The sequence below is a fragment of the Condylura cristata genome, unplaced genomic scaffold (genome assembly GCF_000260355.1).
Source record: "Condylura cristata isolate star-nosed mole 26May11 unplaced genomic scaffold, ConCri1.0 scaffold00003, whole genome shotgun sequence".
Lineage (NCBI taxonomy): Eukaryota > Metazoa > Chordata > Mammalia > Eulipotyphla > Talpidae > Condylura > Condylura cristata.
The window spans coordinates 34,423,969-34,450,683 of NW_004567104.1; the positions used below are offsets into that span (position 1 = coordinate 34,423,969).

The 26,715-nt window shown below is 36.5% G+C and overlaps 1 protein-coding gene across 2 annotated transcripts in view; it reads left to right on the top strand.

Moving 5' to 3' along the window:
- The first annotated feature begins 8,465 nt into the window (after positions 1-8,465).
- The window catches only part of GSK3B (glycogen synthase kinase 3 beta), a 158,642-nt gene continuing 140,392 nt past the window's right edge, over positions 8,466-26,715 (top strand). For both annotated transcript variants that reach the window (XM_004675185.2, XM_004675186.2), the window contains exon 1: positions 8,466-9,554. In XM_004675185.2, the coding sequence (XP_004675242.1) occupies positions 9,467-9,554 (88 nt within the window). In that variant the 5' untranslated portion in view covers positions 8,466-9,466. The remainder of the gene's footprint in view (positions 9,555-26,715) is intronic.

Consider the following 26,715-nt stretch of genomic DNA (forward strand, 5'->3'; position numbering starts at 1 on the left):
ATTCTTTACATACCCGCTAAAAAACATTAAATATTAAATTGAGTCCATCTACTTTTTAAAGCTGTATTTGAAGATATCACTCTTTCTTTGGTTGAGCACCAGAAGAATAATTGTCTTAATTTGCACTTATGTGTAATACTACAACAAAAATATGCCCTTATATCAGTTCTCTCAGTTTTGTGAAATGCTCACATAAAATAAGGAGCATGTGAAAATGGGGGTTACTGAGTGAGGGAATAGCAGGTTCACTTTTCACATCTCACATTCTATCTGAACTAAAAATCATAATTATGAGATTATTACTAATGGCTTTATCATCTATATTTCATTGGCTCCTCCTGCCCTTACCAGTTGATGTAGGGCCTTGCAGGACTCCATGTAGTCTCCTGTCCAGAATTTCTGAGCCTTAGAAGCTGTCAAACGTGGGCTCAAGAAATCGTATCTGTGGCTACACGGATATCTGGGCCTAGATTTCCATTGTCTTTGAAAATTTCTGGTACTCATCATTGAGCTACCTTCTATGGACATTTTCATAATTTCCATTGTGCCCCTCAGAAAACCAACAAATTAATAGAAAACCAACTGTTTTTATTGTGGACATTTTCTCTGTGTCCTTGTTCACATGTAAAGATTTTAAAGGTTATTTTGATGGCTATTTAAATTAGGTTTCACTTTTTAGTTGCAATCATATTACTCGTTTTACCAACATTTACTGTGCTCCATGTGTCCTCTTTTGGCAAACGAACGCCTGTTGATTTTTGATTTTTTTTTTCAATTGATGGTACCTCTGATGCTTACAAGTCCTTCATTTAACTCCTCTCATGTTAAAAGTTTGATTTTGTAATTGATACTATAGTATGAATAGTTTTCTTAGTTAGGGTTCCAGTTGATTTGGATCTGTAAGAGATTAATTCTTAATTCTAAACAGGTCCTTTGACATTGAAAACACTTTTAAAATGTAGTTAGGCTTTAAAACATACACCATTTTCTCAAGTTGCTGCAAGGTAGTGTGTTTCCCACCCCCTACCTGGCACAGATCTGGGCACACCACAGACACACAATAAGCACTTCCTTGTAGAATCAGGATATTCATGTGTCTTTTCATGTGTTTTCCAACATACTAGCACCATTTATGGAATTTTACAGAATTACAAAGTTTTAAATTTTTGACTTAAAGTAAATATCAAAACTGGTTTTCATGTTATTTGAGTGGTCAGAAGTGCTAAAAGTAGAAGAGTAATGACAGGAACATATAGTCAACTGTTTCAGATGTGTTGATTCTTTACAAAGTAAAAAGCTCAATTACTTTTTTTCCTGAGGCTTCTGAATGATCTGAAAAGACTTAAGAGTTATTTAGGGAAACAATCACTATTTTTCTTAGATAATTACTTTTATGGGAGAATCAAGGGACTACACCTGAGAGGAGAAATCAAATATTGTACAGAAATGATCAATGATGTAAGAAAATAAATAAATTTAAAATTAAAAAGTTATTTTCATCTTCAAGTACTGAACTCTACTACTCATACCCAATTTAATTTATAAGGAACAGACATGGCAAAGTATTAGTAGATTCACAAACCTCCCATGAGAATCCTTTCAGGTCTGATATCTGGCCATCACCACTACTGCCTGATCAGGATGTTACATGGAAACACACATTCTTTGGGGATTTGCACATTCTTGCCCACTCCCTGTTAGAATTCTATCCTATAGGGCACAGCAATGAAGTTAGCGCAATGATGCATCTTGTGGCCATAATCCAAATGAAATTGGGGTCTAAGGGAGAACCGCTGTCCTTTTTTGCAATCCTTTTTGGATAAACTGTGGGACTTCTTAATGTTTTCAAGTCAAGATATTAATAGCTAAGAGACAGAACACCAATTTTCTTGTCACACTCGCCATCAACATAATACAGATGAAAAACTTCAGGACTTCTGAGAGGTGAGTCCTATTTTTATGTAAAGAAATGACCAATTTTGATTTATTGCTCATCAATGCATTCCTAAAGTATTTGTTCCAATTGCAAAGTTCTCAGCTCATATTTATTACATTTTTAATATATGTAAAATAAGACTGAATTACCTAGAATTTGTTGTAAGGAAATACAAGTAACAATATTCCATCAAGACTGTTTATCTGTATACAATTCAAAGTGAAAATATTTACATGTTTGTCTGTAAAAGTTCTTTTCAAAAATGGAGTAAAAAGAACAGTGAAATAATCTAATCAATAATATTAATCATTTTATTATAACCTTTCAGAGCAAAAAGTGACAAGAATGAAAAAATTGATTGAAAAAGATTTGTTTTTGTTTAGAGGTGTTAAAATGGGAGTATTTTAGGACTCCCTAATATTTTCTTATTTTTATATAAAGTATTAGGACTTTAATACAACCAGAGTCCACATCATAGTGGTAATTTTTCAAACATTTTCATCTTTTTGGGTAGTCGTTCACTACTTTCCTGTTTGGGCACATCTCATGTGTTATAAAAAGCATGACCAAATATGCTATGTCTTGTTACCCTGTGCAAATTTTCAGCAACAGGAAAAAACCTACAGTATGTGTTATCTCAGAGGCTTTCCTACAGTGACATCATCTAAATATCTGCTAAAATACCTCATGTGATGTTCTGTCCACAAAACATAGACCAGTTTTTCTTGGGTGTAACATTTAATACTGACAAATCTGACCCCAACAACCTTTTAAACCTTATCTCTCATTAGTCTTTGTCAGCTTTCTGTTCCACCAAATTAGTTTTCCTTCAGTTATATGAACAAACACACTGTTGTCCTTAGTTGCTCTGATAGTCCCACCCACCTAAATTTTCTAAGGGAATATTCTGATGGATTGGAGATGAAATGGTGGAAAATAACTTCCTTTCTCCTGTCTTCATTTCCAAATTCTACTCATCTTTTAAAATCCATTTTAGATTAATGTACCCTCTACTCTCTTATCATAAATCAGTTTGAATAATTCATTTGGGCATATGAGTAAAAATCTTGTTAGCAAATTATGTTCTGCCTCACAACTGCTTTATGGACTCAGAATGTGATTTTAGATTCAAATTTCAGTTTTCCCCCGAGTGGTTAAGTTTCTCAAAGACACAGACTCTCATGTAGTCTTACAGACTACTTTGCGTCAGGTTCTTAGCAGGTATCTTGCAAACAGTGTATGTCCAATAAATATTGACTAGCTTTAATAACTTATAATCCATCATAAAGAATTATCAGTACAAATATTAATGCTGGAAGGTTTTGCAGAGAAATTTGTTGGAGTTTTTGTTGAAAATTCCATGTGACCAGAGGCTTCCAAAGTAATATGTGAATCCTGAAGAAATAAGCTATTTTTGGGTTAATTTCCTTTGAAAACCAAACAAATTTATTGTAAAAATATTAAATGAAGGGCCCTCCCTGGTGGCGCAGCGGGTTTGAAGCACTGCACTGGAAAGCTTAAGCCACTTCCGCATGAGTTCTATCCCTGCCTGCCCTGGAGGTGACCACAGGGCGTGGCAGACCTCTCCTGACCCGCCCGCTGCTCCCCTCAGCAGTGTACTTCATAGATCTGCCTGTTCTGCTTTCTCTCTCTGTCTCTGGTGAATCCTCTCACCCTCCACATCTCTGGCCTGTACCCCAGTTCTGTATGAATAAATAAATCTTAAAAAAAAAATATATTAAATGAAAACATTTAAAGTGAATATTTTCTTCTATAAATAGGCACTAAATTGTCCTTTCAATTTAGAGCTAAGGAAACAATACAAAATAGGATATATATATTTCAGTTAATATTGTTTGAGTTACAATTTTATAATTTTATTATTATTGTTATTTTAAGATTTATTTATTTATGCATACAGAACTAGGGTGAAAGCCAGAGGTGCAGGGGCGGTGAGAGGCTTCATCAGAGACAGAGTGGGGAGCAGAACAGGCAGATCAATGAAGTGTACTGCTGAGGGGAGCAGTAGGCCAGCAGGAGAGGTCTGCTGGGCCATGTGGGTCACCTCCAGGGCCAGAAATCCAACTTACACTGAAATGGCTGCGGCTAGGCTAGCTTGCAGTGCTAAGTCCTTACCCGTTGCTCTACCAGGGAGGGCCATTTTTTTTTTTTTAAAGATTTACTTATTTATGCTTACAAGATTAGGGTACAGGCCAGAGGTGTGGAGGTGAGATGATTCACCAGGTTAATCATCAGAGCAGGCAGATCTACTGAAAATACTGCTGAAGGGAGCAGCGGGTGGGTCAGGAGAAGTCTGCTGTGCCATGTGGGTCACCCTTGTGGCCAGGAATCAAACTAGAGTTGCAGTGGCTTCAAATCGCTTCATTGTGCTGCACTTTAACTCTTTGCACCACTAGGGAGGGCCCTGTTTGAGTTACTATCAATTTGTTATTGTAATTTTTACTGACCAAATAATATGGAGTTATTCAATACATTGCTATTATCAGATACTGGTTTCCATTTATTTTCCCTAGGTCTAGTTCTTATATAATACATAATTTTAAACTATCTCCAACTTTGTAAATACCTTGTTACATACTTTTCTGACATTGCATCATCTTTGCCTGGAATGTTTTTCCTTTTACCTATCTGAAAAACTCATCTTTCTTTGAAATGGCATTTTACAAACTTTTTCTTTCTTTTTTAAAATAATGTAAGTTTATTTTTACATCATTTTATACATTTTTTTTCATCTCAATTGTGATCCCCGTGGGTTTCCCATCACAGCCATTACCATAGTCTCGTGCACTTCCCTCCCCTATTTTTTGATCCCATTCCCCATTCTACACCCACAAAATATCTCTGGTATATGGCTGTTCATTATTCTTACTATTTTCTCGCCTGGTCATTTTATGAACTTTTTTGATATTGTATTCTATTAGAAAAAAAATGTTCATTATCTAGTTTCAGCACTGCATATTTTTAAAATATATACTCTTGAATTAATAGGATAGACACCTATAAGACTACACAGAGATTGAATAGACTAGAGGTACAGTATATGTATTTAACAAATACTTTTTTTTTATTTAAGGTTCAAACCTTTTTGTTCTAACCTCCCCTCCCCAAAATTCTTAACTGTTCCAGATGCACAGCTTTTAAATATTTTTACACTGGCATTAGTCACATCTCAATCATACTTAGAGTAAGTTTTGACTTTTTCCTTGCCCTTATTCATTTACTTTTGAACTATTAGTAAAACCTGTAGTCTATATTTCATTTGCAGGTATCATTCTCCATCTGCGAGGGTCACTTTAGTTAAAAATCAAATAATGTTAACTTCGGTCTATTTACTATTGTCACATTTACACCTGCTTCTTGTAATTTCATTTGCAAATGCAGCTAAGTGATATTGAGCAAGTTACTTACTCTGTAGTTTCCTCGTTTGCAAAACCAGTAATCGTTCATAAGGTACTTGTTCAATTCTATAAACATAATCGTACTCCTTAGCTACAAAGTGCAATACAAATGTTTGTATTTGCAATACAACTACTACAGAACACATGAAATCAGTTAATTTTGCATTTTAATTAACTATTAGCTTGTGGACACAATCACTAGACTCCTGTTTTTTCTTCCCTGTTTAACTAATCACCTGTTCCCCCTATAAAGAATACTACTTCCCTGGACAGATCTTTTTTAACAACATAAAAACAAAGTTAAAAAAATATATATTTACTTATGCATACAAGAACTGGGGTATAGGCCAGAGGTGCTGGTGTGTGTGTGTGTGTGTGTGTGTGTGTGTGTGTGTGTGACGATTCACCAGAGACAGAGTGGGGAGCAGAACAGGCAGACAGACTGAAAGACACTGCTGAGGGGAGCAGTAGGTTGGGTTAGGAGAGGTCTGCTGCGCCATGTGGGTCACCTCCCTGGCTGGAGAATTGAACTTGTGCTACAGTGGCTGTGGCTGTATGATTGCTTCATAGTGCTGTGCTTCAACCCTTTGCACCACTAGAGAGGGTCCAAAATCAAAGTATTTGAAGGCAGTAACAGTAAAGTTATTGATGGTAACTTTAAGATACACAGGTTTATATACAAAAGAACAGTCATGTTTCCAAGGTATGTAACCTAAGCATTTGTTACTTACTTTCCAGATGGTATAAGGACCAGGGATAGGGAAGAAAAAAGTAGGCAGGATTTAAACATTTGCCTCACAGCACGTTAGGGACCAGTGGCAGAGGTCTTACATACTTGCTCTTATAGAAAGGCCTGTTTGCCAAGTGCCGGCTTTGCTTTTGCTCCCGGTTGACATCCAGAGACCTCCGGGCTCTCTTTCAATTGCAAATAAGAGCCTTTACTTAAAACTGTAAAATCCAAGTACTTAAAACTAAAAAGTTTCAGGTACCAGACTATCAAATGACTGAATGCTGGCTCCATCTATCCCAGGATGTTTTTAATTTGACCTTCAGGGTTTTAAAATGTTGGTTGCCAACACTTAAAGAATCTAGAGATTTCACACAAAATATCCCGCTCCATGGTTTACCTTGGGAGAAAAAATACAGACTACCTCGGAACAGTGGACCCACATTCCTGGGGGCAACAATGTGTTGGGGCTGAACAGCTGCTCCCTACAGTTAGCGAAGGCACACTCCGATTTGTCACATCCTCATCATTCCGCATTGTCTTACACCAGGCCGGTTTCTATTTGCTTTACTTCCAAGCCCCAGTAGGCATTTCAGCCTGCAATCTGCATCAAGACCTATCCTATCACCAAGCAAAGCTTAGTTTGTTCTGTTCCTAGTCCCTCACCAGTTTTTCCAAACAATAGCGTAGGAAGACCACCGATGGGCCTTTTTACAGTGCTTTCGTATTTTAGCAGACAGGGATGACTCTGCAGCGCTAATTACAGGCACCGCGGGATGACTGTCCGTTCTACTTCTGCTATCCTGACGTGGCCATACCACACTGTCCTCAGGCCAACCACAGGAATTGGCTCCCCGTAGAACAATGAACAGTGGATTGCTTCCGAAACCTACTGAAACGTATTCGGGTAGATTTCCCTAGTTCCAAAAGTCCAAACGCCAGGAAAGGTTATTCTGACTCCTCGCATCCTCGGAGCCTTCAGGATATCCGGCCTGACGGCATTTCCCCTCACCTGCTCTCGCCGCCCGTTTTGCGCTGGGCTGTCGCGCCCTAAGGAGCGCGCGCATCCAGCATGAGCTCATTTCTCAGGGGCGTTTCCAGAAGGCCGGGCCTGACCGCGCGCACTAAGCGCAGCCGGCCTCGCTCTACCAAGGGCCCCCTCAGCTGGGTGGGGCACGGTCTCCCCGAAGAACTGCCTCTCTGGAAGCTTTGTTCTAATTCCGCTTGGGAATCTGCACCCGGCCGGGGAGGTGCCCTGGGTCCTTCTGGCCCTTTCGGGGAAGGCGCTGGGAGTCGGGACGCAGTCTCCCGGTCGGCGGGGAGCCCCGGGCGCGCAGAATGAGCCGCGCCCCGCCGAGAGCCTTTAGTGGGTGGGGAGAGTCCCTAAACTCTGCTCGCTTGAACGCTCGAAGCCCAGCCCACCGACCACAGCAGTCTCGGGCTGGTGGCGATGAGGGTCCGCTCCCTAGCTGCGGTTTTCACTTGGGCTGGGAGCAGCCGCAGGCGAATCCGTCAGACCTTCCGCCACGACCTCGGTCGAGCTTCCTCAACTCCAGGGACCGCCGCCGCAGCCCCACGGCCAATCACACCGTAACCAGGTCTTGCGACTGACGGCAGCGAGTGCCGATTGGTTAGCGCTGCGGTTTCGGTCTCCCTCCCTCCCTTTTCACCGCTCCCCGCCCCAGCTCCAACGCTTCAGGCCAATGAGAAGGCGCTTTATAGCCACTGTCCCTTCGCTTTTCTCTTCTCCCCGCCTTCGCGAGGGACGAGATGTCCTCACTGGCCAGAGTGACCTCGGAAGCCCCAATCCCTTCTCCAATCAGGGAGGGAGGTACACGCCTGGCGGAGTTTTCGGCCAATTACAAAGCGGCCGCAACGCCCAGCCGTGCGGTTTCACCAGCAACTCTGGGATTCACTGTCCTTAAGTCTTCAGGCGTTTTCGTGAAGGCCGGCGACTCTGATTGGCCGCTACTGGCCTGGTCGAATTTCTCCTCTAGCCAGCCACAGAACAAGGTGTACCCACTTTCTGGTTCGGCTGTCTTCGGCATTTTCCGCAACTTGGGCGTGAATTTTCAGCGACACTTTCTAATTGGTTCCTCAGGCCGTTCGGCTTTTTCCGAGAGAAACCGCAAGCAAACGAGGCCCGTGATTGGCTCCGCTTGGGCTTCGGCTACTTAGCCGAAGCGGGCGGGCACGGGGCTCGGCCGGCGATTCCCAGACGCCTGTTACGCGGGCGGCTGGGTCCTGGGCGGTGTAAGACTGGGTGGGGGAGGAAGGAGGCGGAGGACGAGAAGGAGGGGGGAGGGGGAGTGGAGAAGAGCTAGGCGGCTGCGCAGACAGCGCGCCTCACACAGAGCAGCCCCCGACCCGGGCGAATGCGGGCTTGTGCTGCTGCTGCTGCTGCCGCCGCCGTCGCCGCCGTCCGGGCCGAGTGACAAAGGAAGGAAGGAAGGAAGCGTAGAGGAGCCGGCCCCGCAGCCGCTGACAGGGCTCTGGGCTGGGGGCAAAACGCGGACACTTCCTGAACGGGCACCGACAGAAGCGAGGGGCGGGAGGGCGGCCGCGCTGGTGCCGCGGACGGGGGAGGGGACCCCGAGGGACGGAAGCGGTTGCCGGGTTCCCATGTCCCCGGCGTATGGGGAGCAGTCGAGGAGCCGCTGCCTGGGGTCTGAAGGGAGCTGCCTTCGCCACCACCGCCGCCGCCATGGCCGCTGGATCCAGCCGCCGCCTGCAGCTGCTCCTGGCGCAATGAGGAGAGGAGCCGCCGCCACCGCCCGTCTCTGACTGACTCGCGACTCCGCCGCCCTCCAGTTCGCCGGGCCCCCGCCGTCAGCCCGCCGGATCCCGCCGCTGCCGGAGTCGCAGCGTTTCCCGACGCATCTCCGAGCCACCCCCTCCCTCTCCCTCCCTCCTTCCCATCCCCCCCTTCTTTTCAAGCGTGAGACTCGTGATCCTTCCGCCGCTTCCCTTCTTCATTGACTCGGAAAAAAAATCCCCGAGGAAAATATAATATTCAAAGTGCTTATTTTCAATCAAGTATTTGCCCCCATTTCACGTGATATATTTTTTTAGGCGTCCCCCTTTTCCTCCCCTCCAAGAAAAGGGAGGGGGAAAACTGTATTTTTTTCCTAGCCCCAAATCATCTATGTGTTAAATATCCATACAGCTCTGTCTTGAAGGAGAACTATATATCGCTCGGCTTTTTTTTTTTTTTTTTATAGTTATACAGAAAGGAGTGAAAAGCCAAGAGGACGAAGTCTTTTTTTCTTTTTCTTGTGGGAGAACTTAATGCTGCATTTATCGTTAACCTAACACTCCAATATAAAACAAAAGGAAGAAGAGGAGGAAGGAAGGAAAAGAAGGTGATTCGGAAAGAGAGTGATCATGTCAGGGCGGCCCAGAACCACCTCCTTTGCGGAGAGCTGCAAGCCAGTGCAGCAGCCCTCGGCTTTTGGCAGCATGAAAGTTAGCAGTGAGTATTGATTTTATTTTACACCCTTTCTTCACCTCACCCTTAAAATAAGCAACCTTGAAATGCCAGGATCTTGAAATATTAGTCCTTCTGGTACAGCAGTCAGAGGTAATGGAAAAGGGCAAAAACCTGCCTTAAGTCACGGATGTGGCAGCTCCCTGTTCTCTCCTGAATCCCCTCCCCCGTTCTCATTAACCTTGAGTTGAGAGAAGGCGGTTTTTATTTGGACAATTTGATTTGTAACGCCTTAATTTTCTACACTTTCCTTGCTGTTGGTAGTCAGCTTTACCAAGTGCCTGAGTATTTCCACGTTGGAGTAATGAGAGTGCTCAACCTTTTCACGGAAGGATAGGCTTGATCCGTGAACCACTGTGTACTAAGTGTATGCGTTTTTGGAACGAGGGCTGTTTTACTAAGCTCAGATCTCAGGGGTGATCATCGTTTTCTATACTTCATGGAGACAGCGAATGTTACACGCTCCTAAACATTTTTCTTGTCTGTGTGACAGCCATACAGAGTATTTGTTCTAAATCCATAGGTGAACTTGCTCCATAGCCAGCATTCACGTTTCCAAGCAAGCATTGATTCCTCCCTGGTGGGAGCTGATAGGTCACCAACAGCCATAGTATCTCTGTGTGCATTGTCTTAAATTGCATAAGTGGCTTAATACGCTCTCTCAACCTCCCCGTTTTCACGTTGCCAGTCTACCTCTATGTAATTTATGTTTGCTCAAAAGGTATCTTGGAGGTAGGGCCAAGTTTTGATTGAAGTTTTTATTGTCATGTTGCCAAATACCAAGTTAATAGTGATTGTCACTGATTCCTCATTTGAGCTCAATTTTGGGGTGCAGTTGCCTTCAGTACTGGTTCAACGATCTGGAGCCTAGGGAACTCTTCTTGGGACGATTTAAAATACTCTAGCATTGGTTTCCTGTCACATTTAGATAAAACTATGACTTTCCTGATGGTATGGACTGAGGTCTTTCTGTTATAGTTTTGCAGTAAGGCGATGGTCACGGTTATAATAGGGCTGTTTAGGATTGTGGTAGACTTGTTCCAGATTTGTGCCGAAAAGTCTATGTTCTTGAGGTATCCAGTGTTCTAACCTATTTCTACTTGCAGATGTGTTTGTGTCATATGTAGTGACAGTTTACTTAAATCTACTTCCAGAATCTGGCAAAAATATCTGTATTGTTTCCTTATTCCTGGAGAAGGAGGCATGGTGAGGGCAAAGAGAAACTATTTTGTTGTCTAGAATGAGCTCACTGAGGAACTGAGTCTTAAAAAGATATAAGCTGTTACTTGAAATTGTTACATCATTTAACAACAAAACAATCACTGAAGATTTCACTTTTGGAACTTGCCTTAAACAGGGTAGTCTAAGGTAATAGCTGAATGCCAGATTATTTTTGAAAGTCTTTTTTTTTTTTTTTTTTTTTGGTGACTAGCTAGGACAGAATGTTGGGTATGTGAAGAGCGAAGCTGATGATGCATCTTTCAGGGAAGAGTCAAGCTTTCTAAGCACTTCATGGGGTTATTTAAAAGAAATATTTTAAAATTCTGGGATAATTCTCTGCTATGATGAAGCAAATCTTATAATAGATACTTAAGGGCCTCTTGTACCTAGAGTGTTCTGTGTTTTTCATCTTGGTAATAAGTCTAAAAGCCACTTGAAATCAATTTTAGGTAATTAATTAATTAGATCCAGTTCAGAAAGTAGAATACAATAGCTTATAATAAGTTTTTGGACTTTTTCATTTTGAGTCCAAGATTTTCTTTGAAAATCACCCCTTAATTCTTAATGTGGTTGTTGAGTGAGGATGGAGTAACTCTTCTAAAGAGTGTCTGTTAAAATGTTTAATTTTATGTTAGTGTATAAGTTAATATTCAAAAAGTTGAAGTTTAATCAGTGATAATAAATGTTTTTGACAACTTTGATTTTGAGGTGATTTTTTAAAAGGGGAATTGTTAAGCATTTGTTATGTTCATATTCTAAGGTGAGAGATACATGAGAAATTATCATCTTTGGCCTCAAAATATCATTTGTTGTAAAGGTTGATTATGAGACCAAATATGAAAACAATAGCATGGTGACTCAAGATTATATATACAAATAGAATACTTATTCATAGGGACAAAGGGGTGAGGCAGATGGGGTGGAGACTTCCTGCAGAGAAAATGTATTTTAAGACAGGTGTAAAAGAGGCAGTAACTTGAATTTATAAAGAAGCACAAAGGACTGCAGATGGAAGGAATGCATGGAGGCACAGAGAGAGTTTTGTATGACAGGTAAATAATTTTTGTATTTACTAAAGTGGTTGGCAAATTTGAATGAAGGATCTAAATAGGAAAATAACAGATGAAATTTGAAAAACACTTGCTGGTGCATGATATAAGGGGATCTTCTAAGATCCTCTTAGATGAGAATTTGGGTGAGATTTATGAAAGATTGGAGTTTGCTATTGGTTGTACAAGATATTTAAATAAAATTTGGGTAACTGAGTTGATAAGTTAGAGATGCTAGGACCATTGTAGGGAGAGTAGTGTGTTGAAAATGCTGAGGAAATAAAGTAAATCTGAAAAAGGGGTGCAAAGGAACATATTTGAGGAACAGTGTGAATGAAGAAGAACTTGGGAGGACTTTGGATTGGATTGAAGGGAAATATTTGTGAAGGAGTCAGGAGTTAAAAATAAATTCTGATGTTGGTCTGGAAGACTTGACCATGGAATTATATTGTTGATTATTATAGGAAAGTTGAGAAAATTGCTGAGATAACAGTAGATGAGTTCACTGTTAAAAACCTTACTATATAGTAACCCCCCTTGAAATTCAGACAGTAATTGGTTACTGCCAATGATATTAACTTTACAATATTTTAATTGTACACTTTGTAATTTTTCTGTACCTAAAAATATCAGATTAATTTTTGGGAGCAGGAAATGAAAAGCTTTTATTTAAATGTTTCCATTAAAGTTCAAAAAAATGTAGATTGAACAGCCCATGCTTGAAACCTAGTTAGAATTAATAGCACTGTGGTAATTTATTTAGTCATAGTAAAATATTTTTTTAATTAAATTGTCTTACCTATTTTAAATTAAACCCTAATTTAATTGCTTATGACTTGTTTTTCATATATAATGATTATTCTTAAATAAATCTTGAATTTAAAATAAATAATAATAAATAAAAAAAAATAGCTGTGTTCATTTGGGGAGGGCTCCAGCAGAATTTTTGCCATTTTTATTAAACTTGTACCAGGTTTAAACCAGTATACTTAAAATATGTTTACTTAATGATAAACTTAACGCTGCTTTTTCATTCACAAACACATTCAACTGTTCTTGTAAGTGGTAATAGCTATGCAGTTCCTTCTATAGAATCACATAAAATTTGACTGAAAATAGAGAAAGTACAAGGTACTGTGGTGATTTTTATTAAAATATCACAAAAACTTTTGGTATACTATCACTGAGAATTGAGCTAGTTTGTAGGTTTAATCTTTAAATGTAAGATTTGGAAAGAGAAATAAGTATAAGCTAATGAGCATTATTTAAATTATTTCCTCATGAAACTTCTTTAGAGAAAGTTTTTTTTTTTTAATGACAAGAGAATAATTAGTAGTAGCTGGATATTTTTCTGTACTGTTTAGTCTTTGATTAAAACCAAAGAGTAGGCATCAACTTAAAGAGTTCTTTTTTCTAGAGAGCTTAATCTCTTTCTGATATATAAAAATTAGGTTATTAGAATTTAGCCAATTTCTAGATTATCCATGTCAGTGTGGAAGGGAGCTCACCTATGAGAATAAAAGTTGAGATTTTGTTTTCATTACTTTCCCAATCACACTTATCTAGAGTTGTTAAAACACTAATGCTTATAGGAATAAGAATTTTGTGCTCTGTTGTCCATTACTTGTGCTTGTAAGATGCTATTTGTGAAATAGCCTTAAGGCACAAGCACTAGGGAAAAAAGTTAAAGGGAGCCTAGAGAGTCACAGATCAATTTATGACTGGTAATTGCATTTAAAAATGAGGTGTCATTTCATTTCACTGACACAGTTCAGTGGGAAGTCAGTACTTGTATCCTGTGTCAGTACTTGTATCCTGTGCTGTTTTCTCCTTGTTTTGGACTAAAGTTGCAGATAGAGATACTATTTTGGTGAAATAACAAGAATAGGAAAGCCAGAGTTTTTGTAAATGTCAGCAGCAGATTCTGAGACTAGATAGGCCTATTTTTGTCTGTGCTTTATGCATGGAGAAGACTAGGATTGTGAGGTAGGGGATAAGGATGTACAAGAGAGACTGGTGATGCACCACCTTGCATTGGGAAGTGAAGGGCACAGCACGTGGGTTAACAGAAGTATATGCTGGTAGTAACAGGACCAACCTAATTTCCCGGATATTGTTTTACAAAGAATATAACCAACCATGAGTATATGAAATTGTTGGGACATTTAGTGTCCTTTTCTAGCATTTTGTTGTTGTTGTTGCGAATGGGTAGGGTATGGAAAGGGAATCTTAACATTACTTCACAGATAGAAGCACTGTTATGGTTCATTCATTTTAAACAGGTTGCTAGTCTTAACTACTTTCCTGTCTTGGGTTGTACAAAACTTCCTTGATGTAACGTTAAGTTGTCTTTGAAATTGGTTGAATGTGATATAGAAATATGTATTTATATAAAGACCTGTGTGAATAGAACAGGAAATAAAAACGTACAAAATTAAGAGATCAGTTTAATTATTTTTCTCAGAAGTTTCCTGCCATTAAATTGATAAAATAAAAGGATACTGATTGTATTTATTTTTATTCTAACTTTAAAAAATGATTAAAAAGTAATTTAATATTTAGCACATAGTAGACATTCAGTAAATAATTTCAGTTCATACACCTGTCTCTGGGTTCTACTTAGTATGGTACAAGATATAAAAGATATGATTGTAGATCTGGGTTCTTAGTTTATAATTCCCCTTCCCATTTTTGCTTATATTTTTGGGTAAAAAGTCTACTTTCTCAGAGGATGCAAGTTAAAATTTTGTAAATGGTTGAATCTTAAATTTGTGTTGAGTAGTTTCCTTAACATTTTGGCTTGATCAAATTGAGGGAATGATGCATTGTTTTTCTTGAATGCAGTTCTATCAAACCAGCTTTTCCTTTTGTCTCCAGAGTACGACAGCCAACAAAGGCACAAATATGATTACTTACTTACATAGTCTGGAGTTGAAAAATTTCTTAATTCTTCTTTCACATCAGCTTAATAATAAGTAATAAACAGTCTAATGAAGGAGCACCATTTTTCTAGAAGTTTGCATTTTAAGATGATGGCATTTAATTTAAATGAATTTACAGGCCTGCAATTGAATAAGCATGCTCTAAATCCAGAAGGATAACAGACAAAATATTTGTAACATTGATAGAAAGCCCTGATATTAGTACTCCAATTTTTTTCATTATCATTAATTGTATCATGGGGAAATCTGGCTCAAGAAGCTAAAGATAATAGGTTGCTTTAATAGAAAGTGGCCATGAAAAATATGATTGACATGTGATGCGTATTAAATATTTACTATGTACTAAATATTCTGCTAAGTTCTTTATGTGCATTATCTCATTTTAGTCATTGTAACAGCTCTACCAAATAATACAATTATTTCTGTTTTATAGATAAGGTAAATGAGGTTTAGAGAAATGAAACAGTCCAAGACTACCTGGACAGAAAGTTGCTTTGCTAGGATTTAAACCCAGGCATTCTAATTATAGAGCCTTGGATTTATTGTATATGTTATGGTGACTAAATTGTTATTTTAACACTTGGTTACCAGAAATAAGCTAATGTGCCTTTTGCTTTTAGGATAGTCTTAGCAGTATATGTGTATCTATGTATATCTGTGTGTGTGAATGTATATGTGTAAGACCTTCACTATTAGAACTGCTTTTGAATTAATTAAAGCCGTGCAAAAACTGTTCTAAATACCTACATTGGGAAAAAATCCTCAATTCTTTTTAAGATTCCAGGGGAAGATTTTAAGGTGAACATTGAAAACAATCAAGGATTATGCTTATGCTAGCACAGAAGAAAAATAAGAAATATTGTTTTTTAACCATTCAGCCAGAACACTGGTATTGTAATTGAATAGTACAAGTAGTACAAATGGTACATATACTTTGCTCATAGGTTGATTCTCAGATTGTTTAGTGTTCTTTATTATTATTTAACATGTATTTCTAATTTTTTGGTTGTCTGATTTTTTTTTTCTGGGGAATGAATGAATACTGATACTAAGTATTAAACTTCTTAAGAATAGCAATTTAGGAAAACAAGCATGTTGGGATTAGATAGTATAGTCTCACAATTCCAGAGAAAATAATTTTGCAGTTCAAAATGTTGACCTAAGAGAAGGTTAAATCATACAAACTACCTCTCTTTTAAATGGACAGGAGACAGGAAAGTCTTTTTTGCATAGCTGGGGTTCTGCATGAACTTCACTACATCAAACATTCTGTAATTCTAATCTTATTTGTTACTGAAATGATGAGAAAGAGAACTGTCTAGATTTCTGGGATAATGAATAAAGGTGTTTAATATGCTAGTTTAGACTATTGTTTTCAACTCTTTTTCCCACTGACAATGTACATTTATTATTCAGTGACAGCATTTGTCTGATTTAAGATTTGTTGTCTTGTTTTCTTTCTTCTGTGGTATAGAGTTGCTGTTTGGATTTTGACTTGTCCATCTTTTCTGTTTGTGAAATGCTTAAAAGGTATTGCATGGAGTCATTTAAGCTTCTTGGGAATTTTGATTAAAATTTTAGAAAGTAACTTTACTAAATACACCTATGGCCTGTGGAATAAGTATATTGAACATTAATGAAGGAAAAAGGACATTTACAGAAAAGTATTATTTCATCAGAATTTCAGCATCTACACATTATTTAGATTATGAATTGAAGGAAGAAACTTGGAGTTGGTAGGGGTCAATAATATATATTTATACAGATATGTATATCATATCTACATACAAACAGTAAAGCTCTATGCTTATTTTACTTAACATATTTTGTTTTAAAAAGAGTTACATGTATGAAAAATTTAAAAGGTATTCCCTTGATGTCTTCCTCTTGCTCCTGCTCTGTAACTTACTGATTTTCCTTCCTTGAGACAACCAGCATTTGATTTCTTAGGTCATCTTCTTTAGATATTGTGAGTCTTTTACAGGTTATTTCTGTGATCAAATCATATAATTTTTTTTGTAAACATATCTAAATTGACACTGGTATTAGTATTTCAGTGTTAAAATTTAAATCAATTCAAGAAAATTGCTATTGGTTTTCATACTAGTGGATTATCAAATCCTTATTTTTCTGAATGTGTGCTATCAATTGATAGGGAATAAACAAATACAAAGATAACAGCAAGTGTACAATGCTTATTTTCTTGGAAATAAGCAAAATCATAATCATAACCAATGAGTACTTAGTAGCACAGTTAATATATTTTCCAGTGTGTATTCGAGAAATGATCTGTAGTGTCAGGTAGATTAATGTGTTCTTGCTAGAAATAGTTGTTTATTAAAGAAAAAGAAAATATAATTTATTTTTCTTTTAACTTTGAATTTTCTAACATCTTAGATATGAGAAAACCTGTTCTCTTGAGAGATCAGAGGCGCAGAGTGCATCAATGTCAGTGAAGCCTGTGCCTTTTACCTCTTTAAGAGCGCACGGTTTTATTCTCCTTAATGAAGCACTCCTTAGTGTCTTTTTTTTTTTAAATATCCTTCCTTTATAAAGTAATATATTAATATGACTTTAAGAAATCAGTGCACAAAATCATAGTATCGAAGCCAGTCTTGCTCCTCATCTCAACTTCTCAGAGGCAATTTTAAGAGCTTTTTTTCCCTGATAATTTTTGTCATATTTAAATAGTATATTTTTCAAAAATTAGTTTTAAATGTTTATTATCTCATTAGATGTTATTTATTACCACCCCATCTTCCTTTTTCTATCATACTAATATAATTATGTCATTATTTAAAAAATATTTATTTAAATGTTTAATACTAAGTAGACATTTAGCAATGGTTTTAAAGAGAAGCAAGTATACAATGATCATATAGCCTTTTAAAAATAGCTTTATTGAGATATAGTATAAAATTCATTTAAAGTGTATAGTTCAGTAGATTTTAGTATAGTTTATATAGTTGTGGTAGTGTTATACCACTCTAATCTTGTAATAGTCTTATTATCCCCAAAGAAACCCTTTATCCATCAGTAGTTACTTTCCATATTCCCTTATCCCTCCAGCTACTCTATACAACCCCTGATCTACTTTCTCTGTGGATTATCCTATTGACATTTCGCATAAATAGAATGATGCACTATGTGGCCTTTTGTGTCTGACTTCTTTTATGTTACATAATATCTTCTAGATTCATTCATATTGTATTATTAGTACTTTTTTTGTTACTGAGTAATATTCCTTTGAATGGGAATAACTCTATTTGATGTATTTATCAGTTTATGGACATTTGGTTAACTACTTTTTTGCTACTATGAATAATGCTGCTGTGAACATTTATAAAAAGGTGGTATAAACGTGTATGTTCAGATGTTCTTGGTATATATCTAGGGATGAATTGCTGGATCATATGATAACTGTTTAGTATTTTAAGGAACTGTCAAACTGTATCCAAAAATGTCACATTTCCTTTGCTTTTAATTTTTTATACTTTATTGTTGCCATCTTCATTCTGTACTGTCCCTATTATAATTTGAAACCCTTCCACTCCCCAGTTTTATCTGGCATGTTCAAGATTCCGCCCCACTTTTTTTTTTTTCTTTCTTTTCTGCAGTGTGCCCCTCCTCTCCTTGTCTCAGAGTCCTTGTTCTTCTAGGTCTCACTGTGCAGCTGTCATCCTCTGACTTACTATGTTGCTCTTTGGAAACCACACACATATTTCCTGAATCCCATGTCTTTGTATCATTGAGTCTGTTTTATCTAGCACAATTTCATGACATAAATCAGCAGTACTCAAAATATTAACTGTTTGGTAAATGTATCTGGAAAAGTAAGTTTTACTGCTTTTGGGTCCCCCCCCCCCCACACTTACTACAAAGCATATTTAAGAAGCTAATACACTTTTTGGTAGGTGTCTCACTTTTTTAAGTAGACACTGAGGCATAGATTTTGAAGGTTACTTTTTTCATTATTAAGTGATTATCATGCCAACATGTAGCTAGTAGAGAAATATGAACAATAATGATATCAAACAGTTGTTTAAATCAAAGTTATTCAGTAAAAATACAATTAATTGTAAGCCACAAATGTGAGTCATACACATAATTTAAAAATGCTAGGAGTCACATTAAACAGTAAAAAGACAGAGGTGTACTTAATTTTAATATATATTTTCAGCTTATATCCAAAGTATGATTATAAAAGGTAATCAATATAAAGTTTATTAATGAGATATTTTATATATATATATTTGGTATAAAATCTTGATAACCCAGTGGATAGTTTACCCTCATAGCACATTCTATTTTGAAGTAGTCACATTTTAAGTGCTCAGTAGCCATATGTAGCTAGTGGTTATCACATTAGGTAGTGCAGGTTTAGAATTTTGTATGTTACTGTGCATTTTTGTTGTCAGTGTAGTCATTACAGCCTATTCTCAAAGAACAGGAAAGGTAAGTGTGGTTTAAAAATACTTCATTATCTTACTATTTTGTTTTGATTTCAGTCATTTTCATTTTATTTTGACATTTCATACCACATTAAAGGAGGTTGAGAGATAAATGTTCTTCAGAAACATACTTGCTATAGGATATGATTCCACTTTCTACACCCCCTGCATTATTTTAGCACAAATGTTAAAGTATATATTGAAATTCTTATAAGCTTGTTAAATGTTGTTGGCTGGATTGGCCTGGTCCCAATATGGGTTTATTCATTTAAATATTGTTTTTCCATATGTTTCCCCTTACTCTTTTAAAGATCTATCTAGCTTTCAGAATCTCAAATGTTCCCTCAGACACTTAGATTTTGGTGGCTTACCCCAAGGCATGAAATTCACTTACATGTAACTCCTATATCACTCTCTCACTATTTTAATATTTTGTCTTGTATTCTAGTTGACTAGCCTTATTTTTCTCTGGGTAATTATGAATTCTGTGGTAAAAACAGTATTTTACTCAGCTTTATATTGCTGCCTTATGGAGCATAGTGCTTCCTATATTGTGCTACTTAGTACATATTTGAGTTAAAGTCATTTTGTCATTGTAGTTACATGTATATAATATATGCTAGCTACTTAGTATTGCATTTCCAGGTTTCCAGATATCTCAGTATAGTTAGTATCTTTTAAACTTTGAGCCTCATAAACTATGACAGTAGCCATTATACTTTATTGTATACAATAAATGCTAGCTACATGGTATTGCATTTCCAGGTTTTCAGAGAACTGAGTATAGTTAGTATCTTTTAAACTTTGAGCCTCTACAAACTACTACAGTAGCCATTAGCCTTCCAGTATTTTATATGGAGTAGGTTAATATCTAGGAGAGACCTGAGCAATGAAATTTGATATCAGCTTTTTTGTTTTCATCAAGTAGCTTATTATGCAAGATACGTACTTAATACTTAATACGAACAGGTCCTTTCATTATGGATGCAAACTCAGATGTGTAATTGTATCATGAAAACTTTAATTTTTACAGGACTTCTATTTTTCAGATAATCCTAGTGTTTATTTGTATATTTTTTCAGTAGATTTCCCAGAAAGAGTGAAAAATGGTGATAAGCAGTATAGGTTCTTTTGCTAAATAACCTCTTAGTTGTAAAATGTGACTGCATTTGGTTTTGAAAAATCACATCGTCAGGATAATAATTTGGGTCTTACAGACCACGGACCAATGCGGTACTGCTGCTGTGACTAATTATGTACATTGTGAGATGTTTTCTGGCCTAGGGCATGATTCTTAGACATGAAAGAGGTTTATTTATTTTCTCTGTAAAGTAGCAAAATCTTTCTTGAAATCCAAGAGGAGTTATTAAAGAACAAAGCATTAGTTCTATTTAAATTTATTTGAACATTATAGATAACTTTTGAGAGACTTTTGAGAGCTTACTATTACATCCATTTACCTCTTGACAGTTTTCTAGAAAATTAAAGAACGAATGTATGTTCAAAGGACAGAGGTAGTAGTATTCTAGTATATTTCTGCTTTACATGATACTGAGCTATATAGTATAGTTCCAGGTTCCAAATTATTACTAATATTTCTATGAAGATTTAAGTTTTGATAAAATAAATGAATTTATAAAGTTTAACCTGGTTTTTATTTAGATGTGACAGAGTTTAATAGTAGGGAAAGGAAAGAGACACAGATGTAGATACTTATAATATGTATTAATACCACTGAGTGGCTCTAAACTACTATGAACTACTTTGGATGGATAGCTAAATGGGAGTTTAGCTTTATGTGGGATTTTTAGGAGTTAGTGAGAAACATGTATTTGCTAGTACTTTCAAACTAGGAGCAGGTGGACTAATTTCTGGATTGCTTAGGAAAGAAAGATCCCGGAGGCAGAGGTTCTCTTACACTACTGTCTTGTGTATGCATCAGTACAAAACGTATAGTCTGTAGCTGTCTATAGTAATTTGAGAGTAAGATACTGTTTAAAATGCAGTTTTAATTTTATGTCATGATTTAAATAATCAAAAAAATCCATTTGTTTTTTACATATGTCTGAGAAAGCCACTGTACTTTATAAAGTATGCAAAAGAGGTGTGAGAATTGCTGCCTTGGACCATGAGAGTGAGAGCTTGGAAAGAAGTTTAATAGAAGTTTTGGTTTTGATTGTTACTGAGTTTTCACATTTACTGTTGATAGCAGCCTAGATCTGAGAACCAGAATAACTGAGATTCAGCTACCATATGAATATGTACTATGTACCAAACACTGTCATTTCATTTAACTGTGATAATGCTTTGAGGCAATATTTTATTGCCATTTAGTGAATAAGTAGCTAACCTAAAAATATTTTATTTGATTTATTCAACATCTTACAGCTAGTGGAAACTAGGTGCAGCATGTTCAACTCAGGTCTCCAGAATTCAGGTAAAAAGAAAAAATTAATTTTGAATATATAAACTTAAGTCATTGTACAATTTATTTGTTTTATTTAATTTTTACCACAATCCGGTAAGGCAAATATAGTTTACAGATGAGGAAACTGAGGTTTATATGGCCTAACACAGCCAGCTTATTTCATGGTCATACTCTGAATTTGTTCGCTTAACTGTTACACTGCATGGCCATTATAATTTGGAGAGAGAATAGAAAAATTGTGTGAAATTGATTGAATCAAGATTTTTTTTTTAGGGTAAGGAATATGAGGAAACTTTGATTTTTTTTTTTTTGTAGTTATTACCAAGGTGAAAATTAAACAACTAAATTGTTTTATCCTTTCAAATAAAAATTTTAAGAGCAAATAACTTGCTTTCAAAATGAGTGCAGTTTACTATATAATACAGCGATTTTAAGAGATGGGTAGTCCTTCCCTGGGTAAAATGTAGCACTAAGAAGCTAAAGTCACTTCCGCATGAGTTCGATCCCTGTCTGCCCGGGAGGTGACCACATGGCGCAGCAGAGCTCTCTTGACCCGCCAGCTGCTCCCATCAGCAGTGCGCTTTGTCAATCAGTCTGTTCTGCTCCCTACTCTGTCTCCAGGGAAGCCTCTCGCTGCCCCTGCACCTCTGGCCTGTACCCCAGTTCTGTATGCATAAATAAATAAATCTTTAAAAAAAGAGAGAGATGGGTAAAAAAGTACAATTGAAATTCATATTGCTAAGTCGAATCCTTTTTTTTTTTTTTAAAGATTTATTTATTTGTGCGTACAGAACTGGGGTACAGGCCAGAGGCTCAGGGGTGGTGAGAGGCTTCACTAGAGACAGAGTGGGGAGCAGAACAGGCAGATCCACGAAGTATACTGCTGAGGGGAGCAGCGGGCGGGTCAGGAGAGGTCTGCCACGCCATGTGGTCACCTCCAGGGCAGGCGGGAATCGAACTCATGCGGAAGCGGCTTTAGATTCTCAGTGCTGTGCTTTAACCCGCTGCGCCACCAGGGAGGGCCCAAATCTTTTTTTTTTTAACTAAAGGAAATTGAGAGGTCAGATTACTTTTGCCAAAGTTTCATAACTCCCCAGATCCTGGATTCCAACCAAGGTAATTTAGTCTCAGACTCTTATTTTTCATTGTTCAACTGTTATAAGATAATGTGGACATTTGTGCAAAAATGGAACATTGCTATCTCTGTTAAGCTTCAAGGCTCTGATTTTTTTTTTTTAATTAAAAAGTTTATTTTTACATCATTTTGCACATTTTTTTTTCATCTCAATTGTAATCCCCACGGGTTTCCCATCACCAAAACAAGGCTCTGATTTTTGAGCCCGGTTACCACATCACATAGCCTGATTCAAAGGCAACTATTAGATTTCTGCTTCCATCCTTTTCATTTCCTGGGCTGATGGGACTTAGTATCTTTGTTGTTCCTTTGCATTATTTTTGTACATGCCCAATTGTGTAGTTGGCACTGAATAAATGTGGGATGTAGAAAAAAAATTTTAAATGTTGAAACTAAAGTATAGTCCAAAATTTAATAAGTTGACACTCAGTGTTTTTCTTCAGAAGTGTTTTTGTAGTTTTTGAATTACATTAAATATTATATACTAAATATTACATTAAATGAAATTCTAAACTAAGTCAAATAATTAAAAAGGCTGATTTATAATTCTTAGCACTTGGAGAGAAGTTTTTCTGTACCTCTGAAGAGCTTTTCTTACTTAGTCCATGAGTGTTTTAACTGTTAGATTACAATAAAGTCATGTGACACATAGTTCAATACAGAATAATAGACTAATCTATCCTGCTTTATTGTCTGCAAGTCAGGGCCCAGATACATACTTTGTAATAATTGGTTTATTTTATACAATCTTCTCTATACATTTTTCTACCATATAACTAAGATTAGAAGATAAAAAATACTGCAAACTTTTAAAAAATTGAGTTGTCTTGTGATTGAATTGTAAAGATTCTTAATATTCTGGATTCTACCTCTTTATCAGGTGATAGTATGATTTGAAAATAGATTTCCTATCTGTGGGTTGTCTGATCACTCTCTTCGTGTATACTTTGATATCATTGTACCTATTAGCTCTGCTTTTGGTGTTCTATCTAAAATCTGCAGTTAACAAATATTTATCCATATGTTTTTTTGGATGGATTGTATAGTCTTATACTTAAGTCCATGTTCCAGTTTAAGTTAATTTTTGTGTATGCTATGAGTTAAGGGTTCAGTTTTCCAAGCTCCCTTTGTTGAAGAGCCTGTACATTTCCACTGAATGGTCTTTACACAGTTGTTAACCAGGGGTTCATGGATTATTTTAGGACTCTAAATTTTAATCCATTGATAATATTTCTGTCTATGCCAATCTTACTCAGTCTTGATTACTGTAGTTTGTAAGTTTAAAATTGGGAAGTTTAAGTCCCAGTTACTTTTTTTTTTTAAAGATTTATTTATGCATACAAGAACTGCTGGGGTACAGGCCACAGGTGTGGGGTATGAGAGGATTCATCAGAGACACTGGGGAGCAGAAGAAGGTAAATACACTGAAATACACTGTTGAGGGGAGCAGTGGGCAGGTAGGAGAGGTCTGCTGTGTCATGTGGGTCACCTCCCTGGTCAGGGATTGATCATCATGCTGCAGTGGCTGTGGATAGCTTCATAGTGCTGTACTTTAACCCGCTGAGGTACAAGGGAAGACCCACTGGTTACTTGTTTTTAAAATTTTTTTTGACTATCCAGAATGCTTTGCAATTCTATACAATTTTTAGGATCTGTTTTTTTATTTCTGTACAAAAGGGATTGAGGTGGAACTATAGATTGCTTTGTGTAGTATTGACACTTTAACAGTATTAAATCTTCAACCCTGAAAACAAGAATGTCTTTCCATGCTTCTAGATCTTTAACTTCTTTCAGTAATATTTTGTAGTTTTTCAAACTTTTGTAAGCTTTTTGTAGTTTTTACATAAAATTCCTAGTGGTATTTTATGTTATTATCAATTGAATTGAACTTTTTGTGCTGTTGTGAATTACTTTTTTTTTTTTTTAATTAGTACATACAGAACTGGGGTACAGGCCAAAGGTGCAGGGAGTGAGAGGATTCACCATAGGCCAGAGGTGTGGGGTGTGAGAGGAGCAGAACAGGCAGATTGACTGAAATACACTGCTGAGAGGAGCAGTGGGTGGGTCAGGAGAGATCTGCCACAATATGTGGGTTGTCACCCCCCTTGCCAGGAATTGAACTTGTGCTGCAGTGGCTGCAACAGCTTCATTGTGCTGTGTTTTGGCTTGTTGCGCTACCAGGGTGGGCCCTGTAAACGGAATTACTTCTTAATACCCTTTTCAGACTCTTGATTGGTAATGTATAAAAATTTAATTGATATTTGTGTGTTCTGCAACTTTACACAATTTGTTATATGATTGTTTAAATGAGAGAATACTCTTTGAATTCATACCATTATTTCCAAATCTGATTTTATTTTAAAATTAGGGTTTAGGATGTTGTTTCCTTTAACTTCTTTAAGCTTTATTTTTATAGCTGTTTTTTTATAGCTGTTTTTTAAATATTGTAAATCTTGAGAGTAGTGATTAACCTGCTTTATTTATAGTTCATTATCCATTTACATATTAGCATTATTATTTTGAAAATTTTGTAGAACGTTGCTGAAAACAATTTAAAAATTCTTGGCATTAGTGTAAATTCTGTGAAGTGTTTACAATCACATCACAGTTTGAATATCACTTAAAATGATTTTTCTTTGTGGCTTAGCTATTTGGTATATAGTTAAATTTGTTCATTTGTAGATTTTGGAAAATAGCCTAATTTTTATTATGATTTAACTTTTTCTGATCACATAAGATATTTACATGGTTCCAAAACCAAAACTACAATGTGAAATATAATTAGAAAATCTTTTGTTTCTCCCTCTTCCATAGTTCTTTTTAAAATTATTTTTAGGTGCGCTCAAAAAACTAAAGTACACAAACTTATTCCAGTTTCTCTCTCTTCCTTAAATAAAACTTAGACTTTGTTATGCTGTTTTTTGTTTTTTTGCTTTTTTTTACCTAACAGAAACCCTAGAAGTTTTACTATATGGCATTCTTCCATATTGGTGGTAGACATAATATAGGGAAATTTTGGTGGGACCAAGTGCTTGTTTCCTCTCTAGTTCTGAAATTTAAAAGTACATCACTTTTCATTTTTATCAAAGAAGATACTACCCTGTCATAAACATTCAAAAAGTATAGACATACGCATACTAAAAAATGTAGTTTTCTCTGACCATTTGTTTATTCCTCTCTCTAGAAATTACTAAAATTAATCCTAAATATTTTTCTAGGAGTATATAGAACATTCACATGCTAGTTCACATGAGGGGTTTATCTTAGTGTTCTGCACCTTCATTTTTAATGTAATTTCAGTTGAGCTTTAAATTTGGATAATGAAAAAGATCGAGTATATAAGACTCTAAAAGTGATTTTTTTTCAAAAAAGTGATTTTTAGTGATTCCCCTCTTGTTTTACTAGTGTATTTTGAGTATGTATGTGTAACTTTCTAAATATTTTGTATTATAGTAGTAATTACTGTTTTAAAATTCAAAAAATAGTATGTAGCTATATTCCTCTTTACTTTCTTCTTGAACTCAAATTATATTTGAGAAGAAATTGAGAAAAATTTCATTGTTGTTATCTAATGTGATTTAATACTATATGTAAATTCACATAAAGTTAGGGTGCACATTAACTACTAGGGTTCATTGTGAGCTCCATAAAAGCAGAGAAAAAATCTTGACTATCTTTTTCATCACTGGGTCCGTAGCACCTCGGACAGCAACTTGTCCTACAACTTCTCACTCTGTCACATTTATTTTGGCTGTATAAATTATAATTGGATCACATGAATCTATACAAATTGGTATGTTTCATTTTTTTCCAGTTAATTTATCATGGAAGTCAATACTTAAATGTCTACATTATTTTTGTTTTAGTGTAAAATTTATTTATTTATTTATTTTATTTTATTTTTTTAAAGATTTATTTAT